The 23916-nt window shown below is 42.3% G+C and overlaps 1 protein-coding gene and 1 long non-coding RNA gene across 4 annotated transcripts in view; one reads left to right on the forward strand and one right to left on the reverse strand.

The window, feature by feature from the left end:
- Window positions 1-10781, forward strand: part of CXXC4 (CXXC finger protein 4) — a 63040-nt gene extending 52259 nt beyond the window's left edge. For both annotated transcript variants that reach the window (XM_088660488.1, XM_088660489.1), the window contains one exon: window positions 3881-10781. In XM_088660488.1, the coding sequence (XP_088516614.1) occupies window positions 3881-3925 (45 nt within the window). In that variant the 3' untranslated portion in view covers window positions 3926-10781. The remainder of the gene's footprint in view (window positions 1-3880) is intronic.
- LOC148687383 (uncharacterized) lies at window positions 1010-23916 on the reverse strand. Of its 2 annotated transcripts, none has more exons than XR_015947788.1 (3): window positions 23585-23916; window positions 20638-21065; window positions 1010-1430 (listed from the first exon to the last, which is right to left on the reverse strand). It is a non-coding gene; the product is annotated as an uncharacterized LOC148687383 (long non-coding RNA). The 2 variants fall into 2 exon arrangements; XR_015947789.1 differs by having other exon boundaries at window positions 20638-20781; window positions 23585-23901.

Raw genomic sequence — 23916 nt, forward strand, 5'->3', positions numbered from 1 at the left:
TTCTTGATGTCTTCTGCTTCTGTTAGGTCCTTACCACTTTTGTCCTTGATTATGGTAATCTTTGTACGAAATGCTCCTTTCATATCTCCAATTTTCTTGAACAGATCTCTGGTTTTCCCCATTCTATTGTTTTCCTCTATTTCTTTGCATTGCTCATTTAAGAAGACCCTCTTGTCTCTCCTTGCTGTTTTTTGGAAATCTGCATTCAGTTTCCTGTATCTTTCCCTATCTCCCTTGCATTTTGCTTGCCTCCTCTCCTCCGCTATTTGTAAGGCCTCGTTGGACAGCCATTTTGCTTTCTTGCATTTCCTTTTCCTTGGGATGGTTTTCGTTGCTGCCTCCTGTATAATGTTACGAGCCTCCATCCATAGTTCTTCAGGCACTCTGTCCACCAAATCTAAATCCTTAAACCTGTTCCTCACTTCCACTGTGTATTCATAAGGGATTTGATCCAGATTGTATCTTACTGGCCCAGTGGTTTTTCCTACTTTCTTCAGTTTAAGCTGGAATTTTGCTATAAGAAGCTGATGATCTGAGTTACAGTCAGCTCCAGGTCTTGTTTTTGCTGACTGTATAGAGCTTCTCCATCTTTGGCTGCAGAGAATATAATCAATCTGATTTCGATGCTGCCCATTTGGTGATATCCATGTGTAGAGTCTTCTCTTGTGTTGTTGGAAGAGAGTGTTTGTGATGACCAGCTTGTTCTCTTGACAGAACTCTATTAGCCTTTGCCCTGCTTCATTTTGAACTCCAAGGCCAAACTTGCCAGTTGTTCCTTTTATCTCTTGATTCCCTACTTTAGCATTCCAATCCCCTGTAATGAGAAGAACATCCTTCTTTGGTGTCATTTCTAGAAGGTGTTGTAGGTCTTCATAGAATTGGTCAATTTCACTTTCTTCAGCACCGGTAGTTGGTGCATAAACTTGGATTACTGTGATGTTAAAAGGTCTGCCTTGGATTCGTATCGAGATCATTCTGTCATTCGTATCGAGATCATTCTGTCATGTGCTGTACGGCTGAGCTATGTCCCCCTCTTTCAATTTGTAGTGGAAGGATGTCGATATGTTAATTACACCCAGCTCTGATGTTTGTTTTCATTTCACTGAGGTTCTGTAGTCTTAATGTTTACTTGATCTCTCCCTGTGATTGGGAACTGGATGTAGGCAAGCCCCAGCAGAGCTAAAACCAGATGAGACTGAAAAGAATGTTTGCCAGCATACTTGGTGACCAGTGCTCTGGGGACTGAGGGAGTTCAACAGCCTTTTAGTCAATCTCGTAATCTTGGATGGTGTGTTGTTGTTGTGCTACTGCTGCTGCTGGACTTCTTATTATGCTAATCAAGTTGTGCAAAAGAAGGTTCTTTCTGTCTTTCTTTCTTTCTTTCTTTCTTTCTTTCTTTCTTTCTTTCTTTCTTCAGATACTACTTTTCCCTATAGCACAATGACATAAAAAGTTTCACGCTGCCAGAATGCAATCTTAAAAGAAACTCTGTTCTCCCTCTAGCATCTAGCTTTTCTAGATTAGGGTTACCAGATGTCCCCGAGTCCCAGGGACAGTCCCCAGATTTGCAAATCTGTCCCTGGGAAACATGGCAGCGGCAGCCTCAGAAGCCCAGAGCCAGTCTGATAGCACAGTTGGCTCTGGCTGGCACAGGAGCTGCTCGCTGCCACCACCACTGCCGAAGGGGAATCGGGGACGTCCGGTGGTACAGATCTCCTGCCCAGTTGTTGTTGTTGTTTAAAAAAACTGCATTCATGCTTCACAGGGTGTGAAAGAAGGGCTCTGCACCTTGCCTGGCAGATAAACTGTGCTCCTTGCACCCCTCCTGGGCAGCAGCCACCTGCCTGCAACTCCCGAGGCTCCCCCAATCTGTCAAAACAAAGGGGGAAGGGGGCAGGAGATTGGGGAAGGCTCGGGAGTAACGGGTGCACGGTGCGCCGTTGCCTAGTTTTTTAAAAACTGCGCATTTATGTTTCACAGGGTGCGAAAGAAGGGCTTTGCACCTTTATACAATATGCATGTGTGCTTGGGCCCAGGGTCTTTTGCCTCACCATCTCCACTACTGACTCCCTATTGCTACTCAGCTTCAAAAAAAAAAAAAAAGTGTACCCGGATTCATTGAAGAAAAAAATATCTGGTAACTATATTCTAGATCCAACATTTAACTGTTCCATCCAGAGAAGCGAATGGACATTTTCAAGTACACATTATAATGTACACAGGGCTGTATAAAAGGATGACAAAATAAAGGTGACCGATTGTGAATATACTGGCCTGACCTCTCAAGCTACCAAAAGAGCGAGAGCAAGAATGAGAGAGGGAACAATCATGGTCTATATACCACAACAATACTGTCACCTTCATCATTTTGTAAAAGTTTTGAGTTAACTTCTGAAAGCAGGAAGAGAGAGAGAGAGAGAATTCACTTTGCAGGAAAGTTGCTGTGTTAGACTATAGCAGACTATAATTGCAAAAACAACCTCAAAGGTGAACTACTTTTTTCATGAGATAAGCTTGCTGTCATTTATCCAACATAGGATGGTACAGGTAGAAGGAAGATTGGAACATAATGGCAGCTCTTGAGGTGATATGCAGTAGACTTCTAATAGTTCAACAATAGCAAGTAAAAATGCAAGTTTTAAAAAAATTCTGCCAAGGTTGACCATCTATTGGTTAATCACCTCCGTGTTCCTTACCTATAAAATATGAATATTAACTGGTTGCCCTTGATCATGTCTTTATGCAAATCAAGTGGCTATTAGAATCTTTTATCAGTGGTAACTCAAGCATAGATTTGTGCATTTATGTTCAGGTCATTGCAGTATCTAGCTCATAGGGTGCAGTAGGTAATTGGTGAGCCACCTGCCTTTACCTCCAAGCCAGTACCTGACTCCATTTGGTGAACCTTGATGTTTTAGTAACAAAATAAATCCCTTAGGCTTGAAGCCTGTCCATCCCTTTTCTAGTCCACTAAAGCTCATGCTACAATAAGTTTCTCAGTGATGGATCTTGAGTTAATCATACTTAGAGTAGACCCACTGGAATCAGGAGAACTTAAATTAATCATGACTAACTGAACTCTCATGGATTTCAAAGGACTTATTCTATGCATGGCTATGGCTGCAGTCCTAGCCCTACTTACCTGGGAGTTAGCTCTATTGAGTTCAATAGGACTTCCTTCTAAGTAGACATGGTCAGGATGATACTGTAAGTCTAGATCCAACCTTTAGAGTTTAAGCTGCCACTGAACTTCTTTGTTTTAATGTGCAGTGGAATGTCTTTGGCATTTTTTTTTTAATGCTATGCAATAAAGACATTTATATCCTACCTTTGTTCCACCTTGGAATCCAAGTGGTTCCCAGGTGGTTCCCCATCCAGGCACTGGTTGGTCTCAGCCCTGCTTAGCTTCAGCAAGGTGGTAACCTCATATGCTTTTAGACCAAATACTGGGACTCTATTACTATTTCATTTTTTTAAAAAAAAATTGTTACCAAATATGTGCTTCATGGCTAAACAAATGAATACATCTCAATCACATATACATTCATCAGAAGGGTGATGTTTTGTTTCCAGTTGGTGGAACCTGCTTTGGTTGCCAGCGGTTCATCTAACAGTGGTTGTGAAATAAAAAAAGAGTTTTTTTAAAAAATAAATAAATAAACCTGATTACTAAAATGGCACCTTTGCTAAGCTGAGGTATTTCTTTGGATAATTAAAACATCATGAGGTGTTGTATAATACCTACTGTAGATAACTGGAGAGCATGATTGACACGTCAAGGAAAGAGCAAAACAAAGCAGGTGAATGAAAAGAAAGAACAAATCTTGCAATGCACAATGGAAAGAAAGCTTAACTTGTTTTCTTGCTTTTTTTTTTATAGAGAACACCAGTTCCCAGCGCCGAAGCATTCCGATGGTTCTTTTAAGCAGTAGTATTATTATCTTATTTTCAAGGCAGCCTGAAGTGAATGGTCTTGTTTTAAGAAACTGCTTAGTCCACCACTGAAGAATATATTCAGATAACTATTTTCATTTATGTATAGGGGTTTCCTCAAAATCAAAAACAAAACAAAAACAAAATTATGAAGTAGGGTGGTCTCCGGGTAAGAGGGGATGGGAAAGCCACTTTGATTAACCTATTGATGATAAAGCAGACTTTCCCCCCACTGAAATGCCTGAACATAAGATAGTACTGTTTGAGCTCTTAACTTATCATGTTCATGTTCACTGTCTTGTGTTTTCATGCTGTTCAGAAAAACCCTCCTTGCGGTCACTTGTCGTCCCCCTCCACTGCTGCCCACCTTTCCCCAAATGACCCAGTTGCGTTTTTAGCAACTGGTTCCAGTTTTAGCTACCGCCATTTGTTTTCCTCTCCAAAGACCCCTCCAAATAAGGGAACACACCATATCAGAGGACACTAACCAGCTCGTGAGGGCCACTCTCTTATCAGGAGACCACCACATTTGGGACCCTGGGGGAATTGGCCAGTTGACTCACATTCAGTACACCAATTCTTTCTTTGATGTAATTTAGCTATACTAGTGAAGTTGTTGTCTATTTTTAAAGTGGCTGTAAAAAAAAAAGTTTGGGTAAACCCCTGCTATAAAATAATGTATCTTTACAAAGTACCATATCTATACTTCATTTTCCAATATATGTGTTTCAGTACTGTAAACTGTACAGATAGCAGCTTGTATTTTGTGTGTCTAGACACAAAGAGACAATCACGTCTGAGCGTCTATGGAGAGTAACTGTTTGTACACAGCAGTGTGGTTCTGCAAGTTAAATCCGGAGCAATAAATCCAAGTTTTTAAGTATTATTTCTGCCCGTTGTCCAGTAGCACCACTGTTTTTACCATTTATACCTGATGCGAAGTTGTGCAAGAGTAAAGATTATTATGCATCCAACAAATACCTTTTGGACCATACTGTTGTATGAAAAGGAAAGACATAAAATGTAAAAGTTAATTGTTTGTGAGCACGATATTAGAGTAGCAAATGCTTAATTGCATTGCTTCGGAAAGAGCTTTACAGAACAGGATCCGTCCAAAGCATGTACATTTAGCAGACCCACTTTGCACTGCATCACAAAATAGAGTTTACAGCATAAGAGGACACCCAGAAAGGATTTAACAGAGAGTTATATTAAAGTTGTTTTAGGATACAAAATGAAAAGAGTACCATACCTTTTTTCGGGGTGGGGTGGGGAGCAGATGGAAATTTGTCACTCAATATATTTACCTTCCCGCTGGAAGTTGTTCTACAGACCTTTCAATAGGATTTTTTTTTAAAAAAATACCCTTTATAATGTATTTTTGCCCTATGTGCAACATTTATTTCTTAGAACAGTTTGTAAGTTTAGATGGCGTTACATCTTCTCTGCAGGTCATGAGAACCCGAATATCTTTACGGTGTTCACAAATATTAGCACTTCTAATTCAATTAAAACTGGGGCGGGGGATGTGATTTATATTTTTCCCTGCCTAATTTTGCCCCGCTGGCCCCGCTGGGAGTCAGTGGAATTATTCGACATGGAATTTTAACTGTACTGACAAACCATCGGCTTTGCTGATTAGGCTCTGGTTAAACCGTTCATAGCAAAATCCCATACATGTCCATTCATAAGTAAGCCAGCCCCCACCCCCCAAGTTCAATGAGATTGAACAGGTAACTGTGCATAGGATTGCAGTCTCAGAAATGAATTTTAAAAACCCAGTGTAGGAGAATGATTTTTTAAAAAAATATTCCCCAGATTACTTCATTAGCCATCTTGTTAAGATTAGTGCTTTGTTTAATTGGGAGGCGGGAGGGCGGGGAGCAATAGCAGGTGGATAGAAACCAATTATTAAGAAAGATGTTCAAGAGGGTTCATAGCCTCAGTTCTGCTCAAGACTTCTTGAACACAGAGTGTGAGGAATCCCTCATAATCCTGGAATTTTCAGCCAATATTAATTATATATACAACTCTTAGAAATAAAAGGCTTATCCCCACCCTTGGATTGCAGAAAAAACTGAAAACATGCCCACAGTTTGCCAACAGTTTGCAGACCAGAGGTTGTTTGTATGGCATTTTCCAGTAATTGTGGTGGGGAGGGATGTTGTAATCATTAAACTCACACTCCTATGTAGGCTTTTGATTTAAGGGTGCACTTTTGTTTAGTTTACAATTGCCCTGCCATACGCAAAATAATTGGTTTCCCACCCTTGCGGTGCAGATTTCAGGGTGAAGATTTCAGTCCACATTGACCATTTTGAGTAGAAAACCAAGGCGTGGCAGATATTCCTGGCCAACTAACATAATGCAATTGGGGGTGATTTTGTGCATGTGATTTCACATATGTATTCCCTCCATTAAAGTTTCACAAGCCGTTTTCCTTACCTGCTCTCCTCCTCCCCTTCCAGTTAAAACAAGGACAACATTTTGCATCAGCAGCAAAAGGATTCAAACATATGCAGAGCTGGCAATTTTGCAGAATGTACTCCTATCTTGGAATGCCTTGCTGCAGAAATTTAAGTACAGAATCCTAACGCACACACAGGCCCCATAATAGGACAAGTTGCCCACAAAACATTTTATTTCGGACTCTTACCTTATCTAGTTCCCCCCTCTTTCATTTCATTTTTTATTATGGGGGAAACTCGCAGGCTTGAAGAGTATTAGATGTTTTGGACAGCATCAAAGAGTTTTGATTTAAGAAAGGCCACCACAATGAATCATTTCCTCTCTCTAGCTTGTTTTCAGCTGCCTTTAAAACCAGGAGTTTTTAAAGATCTCTTTTATCATATCAATTTTGTTTAACCCTTGAAAGTAGCATTTGAGGAGTAACACCAGAAGAGTGAATTGGTTCTCTCTCACTACACAGCAAGGAAATAGCTCTGGCTCAGGCATAGTGCTGTTCGATAGCTTAGCATTACAACAGAAAGCCTAGCTTCCACCCCAGGACTATGAGCTTCCTCTGGTGCAAACCACAAGGAGTTGAAAACTTCCACTTGCATTTTAGTACAATACAACTTGCTTTATCCTTGAAATCCAGACAAATTCAGGTGAATCTTAACTATGGTTAGTGGAAACAAGCCAACTTTAAACCATAGTTTATGAAGATAGGATGTTTTCACTAACCATTGTTAATCTTTATTGCACAGCATGCTAAACCACATGTTCTGACAGCGTGATAAACTGGGCTTGTCTTGGGTAATGTTAAACCATGGTTTAGTGTTATGTCTGACAACACACTTACATATTATTCCCAGAATTAGTCTCATTGAAAGCAATGGAATTTAAGGGTTTAAAAGTAGCTCTAGAGGCACATTGTTTTCTATGAGATCCATGGGGTTAACTTTTTGAGGACTGTGTGTGTGCAGTTCCAGGTTCTTTTCACAGCTCAACTTTATACATCTTTGGAGCATTTTCTCTATGGCTTCTGGAAAGCTCAAATGAAAGGATACAATATTGCTATGAAGAGTTGTAATGTATGAGAAGTGCTTGTGTGAATGTTCCCATGTCCTAGTAGGAGACACCTACCTCTCAGCTGGGCTACACTTTTTAATTAAATAAATAGGTTTATACCAGGCCCCTGTAAAAGGATGTGTTCAAGGACCCTTCCAAGCAGCTTCAACTGTGGAGACAGGAAGCTTCTAATCCCTAGACTTTGGACCCAAGTGTGTGGTATTTTGACACACAATGATGCCTCTCGGGGCTGGTCTAGGTTTCTGCTACTATACATGTCCTAAGAGGTAAGCCCGAGCATCTCCTGCAGCACCACACAATATCTCCAAATACACCCCTTGAACTACCGTGTTTCTCATATTATAAGACATGTCTTATATTTATTTTTTCCTCAAAAAAACACACTATGGCTTATTTTCAAGGGATGTCTTATTTTTTTCCTCCTCCTCCTGCCACGGCCGGCATTGCTGCTGCGCCTATCACTATGTCTTATTTTCGGGGTATGGCTTATATTCCCTGAATGCTTAAAAATCCTGCTATGGCTTATTTTATGGGTATGTCTTAAAATATGAGAAACAGGGTATAAGTAACTTTCCATGGGCACCTTGTAGGCACCTCAGGGTTGAAGGACCAGTTTGGGCTGGCTTCTCAAGATGCTTCTGAAGATATCCCTTTGGAAAAATCTCTGCCCTTCCCCGGAGACACTTCTTGCACCTCTGGTTGAGTGCCGTCCTGGATGAGCCCTGGAAAGTTTCTCTACTTTAAATCTACATAAGTGGGGGAAACCTCAGGTCCAGGGGATCTACCTGCCTCCCAGGACCCTTGCCCACGCCACACCTCTCAGCAGCCCTGTTTCACATCTTCCCTGAGGGTTTTTGCCTCACTGAAGTGTATCCTTGAACTCGGATGGTGCCTCTTGTTTTCCTGAATGGAGGATAAAGAGGGGCATGCAAAGGTGTGTAAAAACAAGCTTATCGCACAAAGATCACAATTCCATTCATTGCTATGTTGGCTTTTGCCTCTGGCCCCATCTACTGCAGAGATGTAGCCCTCAGAAACTTTCCCTGAAGGGAGCATGGGAGGAGGAGAAACCCATATTCTTTACTCTAGAGTATATGGCCTTTTTTCATTCCGACAAAAAAAAAAAAGCCCCTAACTTTCTATTATTATTTAGAAACAACGGATAATTGATTATCAATATAGCAAATGCTTGAAGCCTTACTGACCCAACTGGCTGTTGAGCTTGCCTTGTTTGGAAAATCTTTTGTGATCGCGGTTAAAAGCAGGGACAGAAAAATTCAGTTCAGGCTACGTTAGGTGTACAATGATTCATAGCAATGTACTAACTGTCTTAATACCCTGATGTTGCATGTGTCAATGTGGTTTCATTTCTGGGTTTTTATGTTTTGTTTTGTTTGATTGATTTCGGAAGAACTGATGAATTTGTATATCGTAATTGTGATGGTTTTTTTACATGTCAAATTCGAATGGTTAAAAAATCCAAAACTGTCAATTATAATTATAATTATTAAAAAGGACATGGATACATTTACTTGGATCCCCGCAATTATTATTATTACTATTGGAATTCCTTTTAGTATATGTCTACGAGCCTCATCAAGCATCTTTGTTTCATTGACACACAATTTGTATGATGTGTAGTGCATATATTTAGAGTATTTTAGTTGCGAGTGTTTTGAAGAAGGAAATCTCTTTTCTGGCCTCTTAGCCTCTTTCTCCCTGTATATGGTTATCATTTGTAACATAGATTATTGTTAGGGGTTTGAATCTCATTTGTGTTTCCCAAAACCTCCTCAAACGATTTAGGCTGCAATCCTAACTGTTGTGTATTGATGGGGGTGGGGGAGAACGAAGGTGGTTTGACCATCTCATCCAACATTCTGCTAGGATCTCCAGGCTTGGTGGGTGGTAGTGAAGGCAGTGGAAAACTCTACACATACATATCTTATTTTTTTTACACCCCACATTTCCCCTCCATTGTTTCCGATGGGAGGGGGAAAGGAAGGAGGAGTTTAGACATGCTCAGAAGCATGTCTGAGTTCCCACCTGACTTGTGAGCAGGCCAGGGGGCCAGGAGGGCTTGGAATCCTTTAGATCCCACCTGGAATGCTTTCCTTATTGCCTCTCCAACACTGGAGCTCTGCCAAAACTTCCTTTCCAAGATCAGAGCTCCACTCTAACACCACGGGGTTAGAATCAATCCAGCCTATAGCAACTTTGATGCCCTCCAATGGATCATACAATTGCACCCTTAACATTTATGGACTTCTAATACTGCTCTCTCTCTCTCTCTCTCTCACACACACACACACAATAATTTGGTCCAGCAGTTTCGTGCTGAAGTTCTCCTATTTTGGAGAAACGGACAACTCTGTGTGAACTAGTGGATGCAATTGCAGAGGTCCCTATTCCATTGGAGTGAATGGGGAACCAAAACACGCTGTGCAAAGGGTCCTGTGTGTGCCTCACAAAATACAGGAAGGATTGGGACAAAAGACTGCAACTTTGATGTCTTTTAGAACTGAGCGCTAAGTCTGCCAAACTGAATGCAGTATTTTAATTTTTTTACCATACCTCAGATAAACCTGTTCAGCTGTAAGGTGGCAAGTGAAGCATGCATAGGCGTTATAGGACTTAATAATAGTCAACTCTGTAAGAGAAAGGAAATATTCCCTTTTGTTCAGAACCCCCTGGTATGCAAGTCACACAATTAACACTAAAGAATATGAAGTCTTTAAACGGGCTGTGTCTGTAATCAAATAATGAAAGGGAAAAAATAGAGAGAAAGCAATTAAATGAACATACCATCCAGGGTCGAATACATCCAGCAAAAATCAGTGGTGGGTCTTTGATCATCGTTGGATGCATAGTGATATCAAACGGATGGTTCTCATGTAACAGCTAAATGTTTCAGATTTTGTTTTTATTAAATTTGGCAGTTTCACACTGAGATCTGCTGATTCCTGGCAAATAAAGGACAGCTCAAATGTGAGAAAGTATTCCATTTTCACAATTGCAGGGAGCTAGGATTACTTTTTACCCCCTCAGAAAAAAGACCACAAAAAATGTCCTCCTTTCACACTGTTCTCCTATTTCTGAACTGTGCAGTTATCTATTAAATTTTCTAATAGATCTTTGTGTAAAGTGTATGTATGCTTGTGCAATTATGAAAAAAGCAGTTTTTGAAAATGGTGTATTTATTTCAAATCACTTATGGGGCATGTACAAAACTGTATAAACCCATTCAATCTGCCCAGTAAAGTTGTTTTTGTGATATTTCTGTGTTGTTGAATAAAGGAATTTAGTACTCTAAAGATCTCTCTTTTTCCATGAACAGGTTAAATTTGAGGGATCTTAAATAACAAAATGATTATCCTTGATAACAACCATGCAAAAATAACAAAAAAAAAAGGTTCAGATTCTTAATTCATACCTACTCCAATAAATGCAATAAGGTTTTGGTACGATATATGTTCAGTGTTTTTTTTCTTTATTAGCATTCAACAAAAGTCTCTTGAATTGCTTATCGCACGTCACTTCCATTATCAATTACAGTAGTACCTCTACTTATGTATAACTCTACTTACGAATGTTTCTACTTACGAATGGAGCTCCGTCCGCCATCTTGGATGCGGTTTAGATAGGATTTTTTCTACTTACGAATTTTTCTCCCAATGCATTCCTATGGGATTCGACTTACAAATTTTTTCTACTTACAAATGTGCGTTTGGAACGCATTAAATTCGTAAGTAGAGGTATCACTTTATTTATTATTCTTATCATCAGTATTAATAGAACCAGTGCTTTTTTCGGGACGGACGGACGCAGGGGTACACATATCCCTAAACATTTTGTGAATCTAAGTTTGGCCTCATTGAGGGGCAGTATTTCCATATGAGTAGGAAAATGAGAGTACCCCTAAACATTTTTTTTAAATGAGAAAAAGCACTGAATAGAAGAACTATTAACCACCTTGCACCAGGAGGCTCCAGGGCAGGTTACAATAATTTAAAACAAATTACAGTCACAAGAATAAGGTGGGGCCTGAAAATACACACCTCAGGTGTCAAAGGCCAGGTAAAGAGCATCTTCAGCATCCACTGAAAGTTGTATATTGAACATGCCAGATGAAACACTGTGCCACAACTGAGGAGCTCTCCTAGGTCACCCCCGGACATCTTTGGGTGGTGGAACTCCCAAAATGGCCCTCCTCTGCTGATCTAAACACCTGAGAAGGTCTGTAGGGAAAGGAGGCAGTCTCTCCGATATCTGCAGTCTAAGTCATGTAGGGCTATAAATGCTAGTATGGGTCACTTGAATTGGGCCCCAAACCTAACTAGCAGACATTTAAGAAGAGGGATTATATAGAAGTTCTAAAGGCAACCCCAGCTGCATTTTGAACCAACTGAAGTTTCAGATTTGTCTTTAAAGGCACATTGCAATAGCCCAATCTAGAGGTCAACAGAGCATGGAATACCATGGATGAACATCTCGGTCCAAAAGGGGGCATAGCTGGTGAACTAGCTGCAGCTGCAAATAAACCTTTTTAAAAATAAAGATCTGGTGTAAATCTTTGTATTAAAAAAGGGTTACTGATCCAGAAGCATATACCTAGGGGATATAAAGAGCTTCATACAATTAATTCCAAAATACATATTTCTTGGTTGAAGGAGAGCTGAGACTTCATGGAGTTAACCACATTGGCGGGGCAGGGGGAGAATTCCACAGAGCTAGAACATCAAGCTGTATTGTCATTCTGATGAAATCACCATTTTGTCAATCTCTTAAAATCTCTTAATTCCTGGATAGTGAAGCTGTTTCAATACCAGCAGAAGCATTTGAGCCCCATTTTACTGCTTCATAGTACAAAGTCCTGTTCAATAGATGCCTTGTAAACTCCCAGGAGGAAGAAAAAAGAGGTCCCTTTGCCTTGTAAATCCATATTGTGGTTACCAACACCTGGAACGACTTCAAACAGCTTAAAGTTTTTGGGTTCAATCCAACGCTGTGTAAAGTGCACTTAAGCCCAATGATATCAGTCATCTTGAGCATGCCTCATTTTGTGTTGGATTGCATTTTTATTGTTTTTGACATAAAGTTTGAAATCATATTCTACGGAAATACGAGGAAACCATAGTAACTAGGCTACGGCATCAAATGCTAATTGGCTCAGGAAGAAGATAATTTGATTGCTTCCCCGCCCCGTTTTCAACAACTTTTGAACTGAGCATGCCAAATTGGATCCAAGAGTTGGCTTTCCATGAATAGAAACACTCCTTCCATTCAAGGAGTGGACTGAGATCTGGCAGAGGCTCGCCCCGGAGCAACAAGGCAAGTTTTATTACATTTATATCCTATCTTTGCTCCAAAGAGCTCAAAGTGTCATACACAGTTCTCCTCCTCCCCATTTTATCTGCTCAACAACCCTGTGAGGTAGTTCAGGTTAAGAGACAGTCACAGGCCCAAGGTCACCCAGTGAACTTCATAGCTGAGCGGGGATTTGAATCCTGATCTCCAGGACTCTAACCACTACACCACATTGGACCTCTGTTTCCCTTCTGCACCACCACCCACATTATATCCCCAGAGCATAGGTGCCAACTTCCAGATTGAAAAATCCGGGATCGGCAGCTGCGCAGAACCTGAAGTCGCGCTGCGGCCATTTTGGAACTGGGCAGAGTGACACCGGAAGTTGCTTCTACACATGCTCTGCCCATTTCCAAAATGGCCACAGTGCCGGAAGTCGTGCTGCAGCCATTTTGGAACTGGGCAGAGCAGCACCGGAAGTTGCCTCTACGCATGCTCTGCCCATTTCCAAAATGGCCGCAGAGCCAGAAATCGCTTCTGCGCATGTGCAGAGACTCCAGACATGCGCAGAAGGAGCCTCCCTGGGCTGGTAAGAATCCGGGGGATTTATGGGTTTTTAAAAAATCCGGGCTGCCAGTGGGAAACGGCTGGAAAAATGGGGGCTTCCCGGGGAATATGGGAGGCTTGGCAGCTATGCCCCAGAGCAGATATTCAAGAAGTACAGGGAACTGTCAGAAAAGGGATCCCCACTTCCTTTGGTGAGAGTGTCCTGATGAGTGAAGCTCCACTCTCTGGAATGATGGATCCAGTTCATTGTTCTTTGCTTTCAAATGCCCAACAAAGAAGGAGGTGTTTGAAGCCAGGCTTTTCAAAGTGGCCCAGATTTTCATCCATGTCTTTACAGTGATGTGCTGTGGTTGATATGACAGTTTCAGTTTAAGAAAATGTGATTTCTTAAACACTGTGAAGGTGAGTCTTCTTCAGGTTTTCCTCTTATCATTTTTGGTGGTGGGGTGGAGTAATGCTAACACCAAATCCAAAGTTTACTATTAAAAATTGCTTCTCGGCTATCAGGGATGGGCAGATTTCAGGCTGGTGGGATCTACTTTGTTTGCTTTCTCTTTTTTTAATAGAACCCCACGATCCACCAACAGGAGCCCGATGCAAAGTAACGACCTTCAAATCACAATAGCCAGTTGGCCATGTAGTCCAATGTGAAGGAGACATGCAATGAACACCTATGGGTTCCCCAGGAAAAAAGGATCAAGTCACACTGCAGGAGCAATGTTCCCTAACAAATACTCCAAGTGACACAGTTGGATTGCGAGGGGAAGAGAAACAAATGAGCCAGGATGAGTAGAATCCAGACCAGGAAGTTAATGGGACCAGCTCTACCGTAGGAGCTTCAAGAACATTGAAATCAGGAACAACATTTTAAATCCTACCATGGGGAGATGTTAAAGTGGCCACCACAGGATGAAACTTAGTTCTTGAGCGCTCTGCTAATATCAATGGTTTTTAGAGGTCAGAGGAGGAGGAGAGACTAGGGCAGCAATACTGGAATCCACTTTACATTGCAACTCCTCATCCATGAAACACTCATTTACAAAAGTAACTTATCACAAAGTATGGGAAGCTCTTGTTCAAGAACCACACGCCCACAAAACCTCTTAGGTGCACAGAACCAGTTGTGCAGATCTTTGTCTCCATCCATGTTTTAGAGAACAGCTGGGGAAACTCTGGTTCTCCAGATGTTGTCTTGCCTGACAGTTGACCATGTTAACTGGGGTTGATGGAAACTGAGGTCCAACCACACTCTGAGAACCACATGCTCCCTGTTCCAGATTTAATGTGTTTTCAGCTCCAATCTGCAGAGAGTCCTCAGCAAGCTATATGTTATGCTGTCTCCATAATTGTGAGGCAGGTTCCCATTACTCCCAGTTGACAGAATGGGAAATGGGACTGTCATCCAATGAATTGCCCAAGGCCACCCAGTTTGTTGACTCTGCTGCAATTTGAACTAATGCTTCCTGAGTCCAACATGCTATTCATCGAATCATACTGGGCTCTCAGTTTAATCTCATTTTTTTTCCTCACAAAGAAAATATTATTCTTCAGAGTCGCACATAAAGAAAAACTCAATGGATTCACAGACTCAGCATGGCTGCACAGATAGCCTTATTATAAGAACTGAGCTGCAATGTTGTTTTAACCACTAGCCACTTCCTCTTCTGAAGTATTTCTCCAAGGAACTGTTTGGCAATTATTAATGTCACGATCCTGCAAGGTTCCACATGCTTGCCCAGAGATAGTGATCATCATTAAATTCTCACTTGCAAACTAATCAGGTTCTAATTATATGCATAACTCTTCCTTAAAAGACAATTATTAGTATAATTATTTGGATAAGGAGGAAGGAAGTACCAAAATGAACCCAACTAAGATCTGGCCCCATGGAGGTCATCCATGGTCTAAAAACTTTGTCGTCTAAAGGATAAGGAATGTTTGGGAGGGGAAAACAGTGATGAAGTGATTTGCCAGCATGCAATATAAGACATGGAATACGGATCTTCTGAGTCTTTTGATGATACCTTCTAGAGTTGTTGCTGTTGGCATCTGTCTGTCTCAGGAGACAATAGAGGGGGTGAAGTCAAGCTGCTGGTGGAACCATTCTAAACTACACCACTCCATCAGTTGCTGAATGAACAACAAGGCAAGTTTGGGGCTCATTTTTTGAAGAGCATGTGTTTAAAGGATTTTCTCTTGCAGTTTAGATGTGCAGATAAGCCCCAAACCACAGGAGGATGGTGGACCCTATAAAGTCCATTTCTACTTCCCTGATGCAACGATCGGCCCTCTACTCCGGCAGTGCCATTCTGAAAGTTCTCCTGACCACTCTGGAGTCAATTTGGGGATGAGCAGGTTGGGAGAAAGAGTTGGGGGAAGCCCTGTTGCGACTAGCAGAAACTCTTGCTCAAGCTTCCACTGACGGGGCTCATTAGTTGAATCCCATCTCTTATAATAATACCCCCCCTCTCTCCTTAACTTACCTGTGGGGATAAAATCAGGCAAGCTAACCAGAGTGCCTTGGAGAAAGAGTGGCCTACACATTTTTCCAAACCAGTCAATATGTAGGCCCATGTGCTTCTTTCCCCCATCTGTTGTGTTCAGTGGCCAGGTGGAAAAGGCAACAGGGCTCTTGCACCTTTAATAATTGTATACGAGAGAGAATTTCAGCAGGTGTCATTTGTAGAAGTGACAGCCGCTGAAATCCCCTCTTCTGCACAGCTACTCAAGGTGTAGGAGCCCCATCATCTTCCTCACCCTACGTGTCCATCTGTGTTGTAATGCTTGGCATTTATGTAGCACATTTCTGCTGTTCAAAGGGCCTCCCATACATCATCCCACTAATCCCTGCAACTCTGTAAAATAAGCCACGTTGCAGATGGAGGATTGAGGCTGAGAAAACAGAAGCTTCCCCAGTAGTGGAGGAGGTGCAATTTGAAAGGGAAAAAAGGATTTTGTAGTTCTCACTTTTACTATGTAATTCTATGCACATGCTTAATCGGAAGTCAGGCTGACTGTGCTCAGTGCCTAATGGGTATAGCCAGTAGCCCTGATCCTGCACTAGCTGTTTTGATCCAATGTTATGTCTGCATCAGCCCTGATGATGTGCACCTGTCTCCTCTTCATTATTGCATTTCTCATAGACCTTCTAGGTGCTATATATGTAGCCCATTCTTCTTCCAGGGCATCATACTATCTACAGGCTATCATAGAGTGCCAGTCTGGTGTAGTGGTTAGAGTTTTGGACTAGGACCTGAGAGACAAGGGTTTGAATCCCCAAACAGCCATGAAGCCCACTGGGAGACCTTGGGCCAGTCACTGTCTCTCAGCCTAACATACCTCACTAGGGTTGCCAAACTCAATAGAGGACAGGACTTCTGTGCCTTTAATTGCCCTGCTCTCTTTTGAGTCTGGAAACCTTAGAGAGAAACCAGCAGACCCTTTGCTTGGAAATTAAACAAAGGGTCTGCTGGTTTCTCTTTAAGGTTTCCAGACTCAAAAGAGAGCAGGGCAATTAAAGGCACAGAAGTCCTGTCCTCTATTGAGTCTGGAAACCCTATACCTCACAGGGTTGTTGTACAGAGACAGGGAGAAAAGTGGGTGCCGCCTTGAGTTCCATTGAGAAACGGTGGAAACAAAGAACTAAAATACGACGCACTCAGTAACACTGCAAGGTGCATTAGACGGAGAGAGAATGACTTGCCTATGACATTTCTCAACTCAGTGGGATGATAACTGAGTCTTTAGACCAGGGATGGGGAGCCTCAGGTGCAAAGAGCCAATTATGGCCCCCCAAACACCTTTCTCTGGCCTTTGGTACTTTCCCTTTCACATACCTCCATGACCCTGCTCTAAAGCCCTGTAAGTGATTTTCCCTGTCTGCAAAGTGCGACATCTTGCTTGCCTGGATGATGGACAGAGTGCATATGCAGAAATTCATTTTTCATTGCTTCACCCTTTTTTGCCTCCAGTCCCATCCACCACTGCATGTGGCTCCCAGAAGGTTGCCTGAAAGGGAATGCAGCCCTTCGGTTGGAAAAAAAAACCAGAAAAAGTTATCCACCCTACTTTAGGCTTACCCAGCGAAGTTGGACACATTTGTCATTCTATTACAATGACTCTGTTCTGTTCTACAAATGGTCCACTTGGGAATGAACTGCCAAATAGGCCACATCGACACCGTACATTTAAAACACTGCAATACCACTTTAAAAAGTCACAATTTCCCCCAGAGAATTTTGGGAGCTGTAGTTAGTGCTGAGAGTTGTTAAGAGACCCCCTTTTTCCTTTCACAGAGCTACAGTTCCCAGGGTTCCCAAGGAAGAAGGATTACCGTAACTGTTAATCTACTCTAGGGATTGTAGGACTTTGAGGGGAATCTCCTAATGACTCTCAGCACCCTTAACAAACTACAACATCCAGGTTTCTTTGAGAGAAGCTATGACATGGTATCATGGTGCTTTAAATGTGTAGCCATAGTGTGTTTAATAGGCTCCCAGCTAGGACAGTGCATAGCTGCCAAGTTTTCCCTTTTCTCACGAGGAAGCCTATTCAGCATAAGGGAAAATCCCTTTTAAAAAGGGATAACTTGGCAGCTATGGGACAGTGGTACCTCGGGTTACAGACGCTTCAGGTTACAGACGCTTCAGGTTACAGACGCTTCAGGTTACACACTCCGCTAACCCAGAAATAGTACCTTGGGTTAAGAACTTTGCTTCAGGATAAGAACAGAAATCTTGCAGCGGCAGCAGGAGGCCCCATTAGCTAAAGTGGTACCTCAGGTTAAGAACAGTTTCAGGTTAAGAACGGACCTCTGGAAATAATTGATTTTAATGTATTTAATCTTGTTCTTAAGTTGTGTTAGCCGCCCTGAGCCCGGCCTTGGCTGGGGAGGGCGGGATATAAAGACAATTTATTATTATTATTATTATTATTATTATTATTATTATTATTATTTATTAAGTTCTTAACCTGAGGTACCACTGTATGTCTAAAAAGTACTATTCACAGTGCGCAGCCCTGGAGGCATGATGAAACCTGCCACAAGCATGGAATTCCTCCAGGACTTTGTGAACATTCCTAAAATAGCCTTATTGTTTCAGAATGAAACATTGCTATCAGTCTTCTCAGCATTTCAAGCAACAATTAAGGCAAAACCAAAGGCTTCTTTTTTGCTTGCTATTTTTGTTCCAAAGAACCGCTGGGTTAGGAGCTACCTTCCCCTCCCCTCCTCAAAATGCTGGCAATTCACTTCCTCGGCAGCCAGTCCAAAGTTTTGTTTTATTTTATTTTCCTGTCGGGGGCGACAGAAATATAACAGCTGGACTATACAGACCTGCTGGGTCTCACTTAACGTCAAGGATCTCAGCTCAAACAGAATTCCAAACAATTTCCCAGTAAAATTGTGCAGATGTTGTGAGGTTAAACAAAGCCACAATTAATTATTTGGTATGGGCCTGCCTGGCTTAAGTTGCGAAGTATAAACATTCCAAAGGAGAGCAGAGTTTTGACCTCTTTATTCTTTGCCTCCCTGTCCCCACTAACGTCAATTTCGGGTCTTCATCGTAAACGGCTCCTCTCCAAGAGAGAACAAGGGGAAGAAGGAAAGAAAACTCAGACACCAAACTGCTAGCTCGAGAGATGTTTCTCCAAACGAAGGCTGAAATATTTCAAGTCAGAAGGCTCTGTTCTTTATCCAAACCACCTGACAGTAATCCTTATTAATGCTCCAGTTCCATTATTTTCCACCACCAGATGTCCCACGCAAGAGTGTAAAAGGGATACAGGAAGTCCAGAAACTAGGCCAGAAATTTCTGTATAGAGGACATTTCCATGTTGGGAAAAGCACAAAAACCCTCACGACCCATCGGTTTATATATGTGCAATGATACATGTGTGACGATGGCACATGGGCCTCTTTCTCCACATATATGTACAACTGGAATCTCTGATTATGAGCGTATTAATCAGACCACCAATCTATCTATTACTTACTCTGACTGGGAGCAGCTCTCCAGAATCTCAGGCAGGAGACTTTCCTATCATTCGCAACATGGCCCTTTCTTCAGAGATGCCAGCATTTTTGAGAGGTCTTTCTGCACGCACAAGGCATTCTGCATTCTAGGGCTGTGCACAGGCCCCCAGACCCAACCCGGGCCAACTCAGGAAACACCCAACCTGGATCCAGCTCCAAATCTATTTCAAGACAGGGGTAATGTTTAAGTAGGCCCAGGGGGAGTGGCATCTTTCCCCCACCTTGCTCCCCTTTCTCACTGCAAAGATCAGGAGGGTCAACCCTGCTGGGTGCTGTTTCATCAGCAGACCCTTCAGCCAGCAGCATTGCCTGGTGGGGTGGAGCTGCAGCAATAGCTTCCCAGCAGGGCAATCCCTGTTACTTATGGGGCAGGGGAGGGTTAAGGTAGGAGCTATGCAGGTGCACCAGTGACGGTACTGGATTGGCTCCACTGGTGTGCCCATGCAATCCTGATCTTGCTACTCCCTCACTCCCACTGACATCATCATAGGAAGTTGTTGCTGAGGTTCTGCCCCACCAAGTGAGCTGCTCCTGTATGCATAATGCCCGGCCTGGACCAATTTCTTCTACAACGTTCTAACTTCCCTTATCACCTTCCCTTGGAATTTTTCTTTCTTTCTAAATGTTAAAAAAGCTTGCCATTATTTCACTTCTGCATGGAGGGGTGGTGATGACAGCACAGTATGAAGGGCTATGAACCTTTAGGTTAGGCATAGCAATCATCACTGATGGGAGAGAGGGACACAGATGCCCTGCTACACACCTGCTTTCCTGGATATACTTGGCTTGCAACTTCGACTGCTCTCCTAGCCCATGCTTGGAGGAGGTAAACAGGAAGGCTAACGGCCAGGTATTTTCATGATTTGCGGTTTATACAAGGTAGCTGCAAATTTATTTCCTCTTTTAATGAAGCAAATGTGCCAACAATATCCATAAGACCGAAGGCACACCTGGGGACTCTGTGTGGCACACACACAGAGAGCAGAACAGAGATCGAGGAATGGCATTTTTAAACTGATGGTCAGGCCAGTCCTATTTCTGAATTTCTTTGGGTATCATTAATTAAGCAATGGGGCAGCAACTTGACAATGGGGTGGGGTGGGGGGACACATGAGAAAACTACCACAGGCCAGCAAGATGCAGCTCATTTGCAAGTTTTACTTGTATGCCTGTAAACTATGGCTGGCATTTGACATGCCAAACGAAAACAACCTCTTCAACATCTGTAACCAAGAGATACCTTTAGAAAGAAACTCAAGTACCTGATTTCCGCCACATATAAATACTGAAGTCCTTGAACTCCTTGCTCTGGAATGTCTGCATATTTATTTTATAACAGACTTGTGATACTGGAACTACTATGCCTAGGCAAGTGGAAGAGCAAATTTTCGAATCTTCACATTCACCTAGAATATCAGCAAAAGAAATGTTAACATGTTGATAGTTGTTGTTATATATATTTTTACATTCCGTCTCCCCCACCCACCCTGGAAGGGATTCAAGTTAGCTTACAGATAAAAACAAGAATAGCTAAAAAATTTTAAAAAAATAATCATTGAAAAAACAATTAAACATTGATAGAATTAAAACTATATACATATAGAATAAAAGCTGTTTAAAACTTACCAATAATTACAATAAAACAGCACAGCACCTGTCCGTTTATTAAAAGTAGCCAGTTCCCCAAAGCCTGTTGGAACAAGAAGGTTTTCACCAGGACAACAAAGAAGAAGCCAGTCTAGCTTCTCCAAGGAGTTCCGGAGTCTAGGATCAGCCACTGAGAAGGCCTTTTCCCACATCCCCACCCGGCATGCCTGTGAGGGTGGTGGGATTGAGAGAAGGGGCTCCTCTGAAGATCTTAAAACCTGAGCAGGTTCATATGAGGGAATGTGGTCTTCCAGGTAGCACTTTGAATTCTGTCCAGAAGCAGACCAGTCCTCATTGGAGTGGTTCTAGCAAGGGAGCTGTATTCTCCCTATAAGCAGCCCCAGTCAGCAATCTGGCTGTGGCTCTTTGAGCCAGTCGAAGTTTCTGAGCACTTTTCAAAGGCAGTCCCACAAAAAGTGCATTGCAGTAATCCAAATGGGATGTAACTAAGGCATATGTCGCTGTGGCTAAATCAGACATCTCAGTGAATGAGTGCAGCTGGCACACTAGCTTTAACAGTGCAAATGTGCTCCTGGCCACCACAGAGACCTGGGCATCCAGGCTCAGGGCTGAGTCCAGGAGTATGCCCAAATTGTGAACCCGTATCTTCAGGAGTGTTACCCCATCCAGCACAGGCTGAATCCCTATTCCCTGTTCTGCCTTCTGACTAACCAAGAGCACCTCTGTCTTGTCTGGATCTAGTTGCAGTTTGTTCACCCTCATCCAGTTCATTACTGTGACAGCTTCCTTAGATTTAGGTGGAAAGGAGAATTAGAGCTAGGTGACATCAGCATGCTGGTGACACCAAACCCTGAAACTCTGGACAACCTCTATTAGTGATTTCATGTAAATGTTAAATAGCATGGGGGACAGAACCGAACCCTAGAGGGACCCCCTCAGGCCAATGGGTTTGCCCCTCTAAGAAGGGACAGAGCAACTATGGTATAAAACAGTGCCTCCAAGTTCCATCCCAGCAAGGTGGTCCATAAGAATGCCATGGTTGATGATATCAAAAGCCACCAAGAGGTCCAGCAGAACCAACAGGGACACACACACCCTGTCCAGTTCCTGGCATAAGTCATCCATCAATGTGACCAAAGACATCTCTGTCCCAAAACCAGACCTGAAACCAGATTGAAATCTAGATAATTTAGATAATCACTCTGCTCCAGAAACCCCTGAAGCTGAGATGCTACCACAACCTCTGGTACCTTGCTCAAATGGGATATTGGAGACTGGCTGGTAATTATCCAATACGATGGGATTCAGGGAGGGCTTTTTCAATTAAGGTCTTAGAACTGCCTCCTTTAGACACACTGGAACCCTACCTCCTTTTGTAAGGAGGCATTGGCCTCTCCCTTCATACACTCAGCCAGTCGTCTCCTGGCCCTTTTGATAAAACTGTCTGACTGTCTTCTTCTTCTTCTTCTTCTTCTTCTTCTTCTTCTTCTTCTTCTTCTTCTTCTTCTTCTTCTTCTTCTTCTTCTTCTTCTTCTTCTTTTCCCCTGATTTGCCCTTTTCTTGGTGAGCACCACATGGACCAATGACTGCTTTCTTCCTTTCTTATGAGCCATCAAACTCCAGCCTCCTGCTAACTTAATGCATGCTTTGGGAGATGCCATGTCCCATAAGCATTATTCACATATACCGTGTTTCTCATATTATAAGACACGTCTTATATTTATTTTTTCCTCAAAAAAACACACTATGGCTTATTTTCAAGGGATGTCTTATTTTTTTCCTCCTCCTCCTGCCGCGGCCGACATTGCTGCTGCGCCTATCACTATGTCTTATTTTCGGGGTATGGCTTATATTCCTTGAATGCTTAAAAATCCTGCTATGACTTATTTTATGGGGATGCCTTAAAATATGAGAAACAGGGTAGAATTATAGAATCAAAGAATTATAAAGTTGGAAAGGTCCACGAAGTTCATCTAGTCCAACCCCCTGCAATGCAGGAATCTCAACTAAAACATCCATGACAGATGGCAGTGTGATTAGTTTGCAGATGCAGAGTTTTACAGGTTAATAAACATGGGTTAGATCGGGATTAAAAGCAAAGAACTAGCACTTTCCTTCTGCAGCTAAAAGAGCACAAACAAGCATAAGGCACATAAATCTGAAGCCAGCATTGACTGGATCGGACCAGATATTTGTAATTGTGCCTACAGCTGCTTCTGGTAGTAAACTCAGAAATGCCTGCTGATAGAACCCTGATTTTAAAATTCACTTCACATTTGGTCCAAGGAGGGAGGGAGGGAGGGAGGGAGAAGAGAGATTTTGAACCTTTGTGAATTTTTGGATAGGAGGAGCAAGGAGATTACACTTACACACACACACACACACACACAGAGAGAGAGAGAGAGAGAGAGAGAGAGAGAGAGAGAGAGAGAGAGAATATTATTTTTTGGTGCCTGGCAATATAGCAGGAGTGACTCCAAGATTGGATAAATCTAGTGCAGCACTTACTACAATATCTTTTTCCTCACCTGGCAGAGCCAGATTACAAAATGCCTGTTTATGATCAAGTAGGATACAGGCCATGCATACAAAATGACCCACCTTTTTATGAAGAAATCAGTGGACAACTTCTATGCATTGCCTCTAGGCTGAAGACAACAGAGACTTTACCTTTGGTGCAGTGCGCTCAAACTGGAGCTTTATGCCAGGTCAATTTGGGACAGGATCTTGGGTCTTGATCAATAAAATATTTGAAACCAGCTCTGGATTTAGGGCAATGTGGCTGGTTTCCTCACACAGGGCACTGAGCTGAAAGGGTGAACAACAACAACAACAACAGCAACAGCAACAGCAACAGCAACAGCAGCAACAACAAATCTATTCACATGTTTACCTCCTTAAAGTTAGGCCCCAGTCAGATGGGCGATTGGGCT

This window comes from Zootoca vivipara, chromosome Z1 (assembly GCF_965207765.1).
Source record: "Zootoca vivipara chromosome Z1, rZooViv2.hap1.1, whole genome shotgun sequence".
Classification (NCBI taxonomy): domain Eukaryota; kingdom Metazoa; phylum Chordata; class Lepidosauria; order Squamata; family Lacertidae; genus Zootoca; species Zootoca vivipara.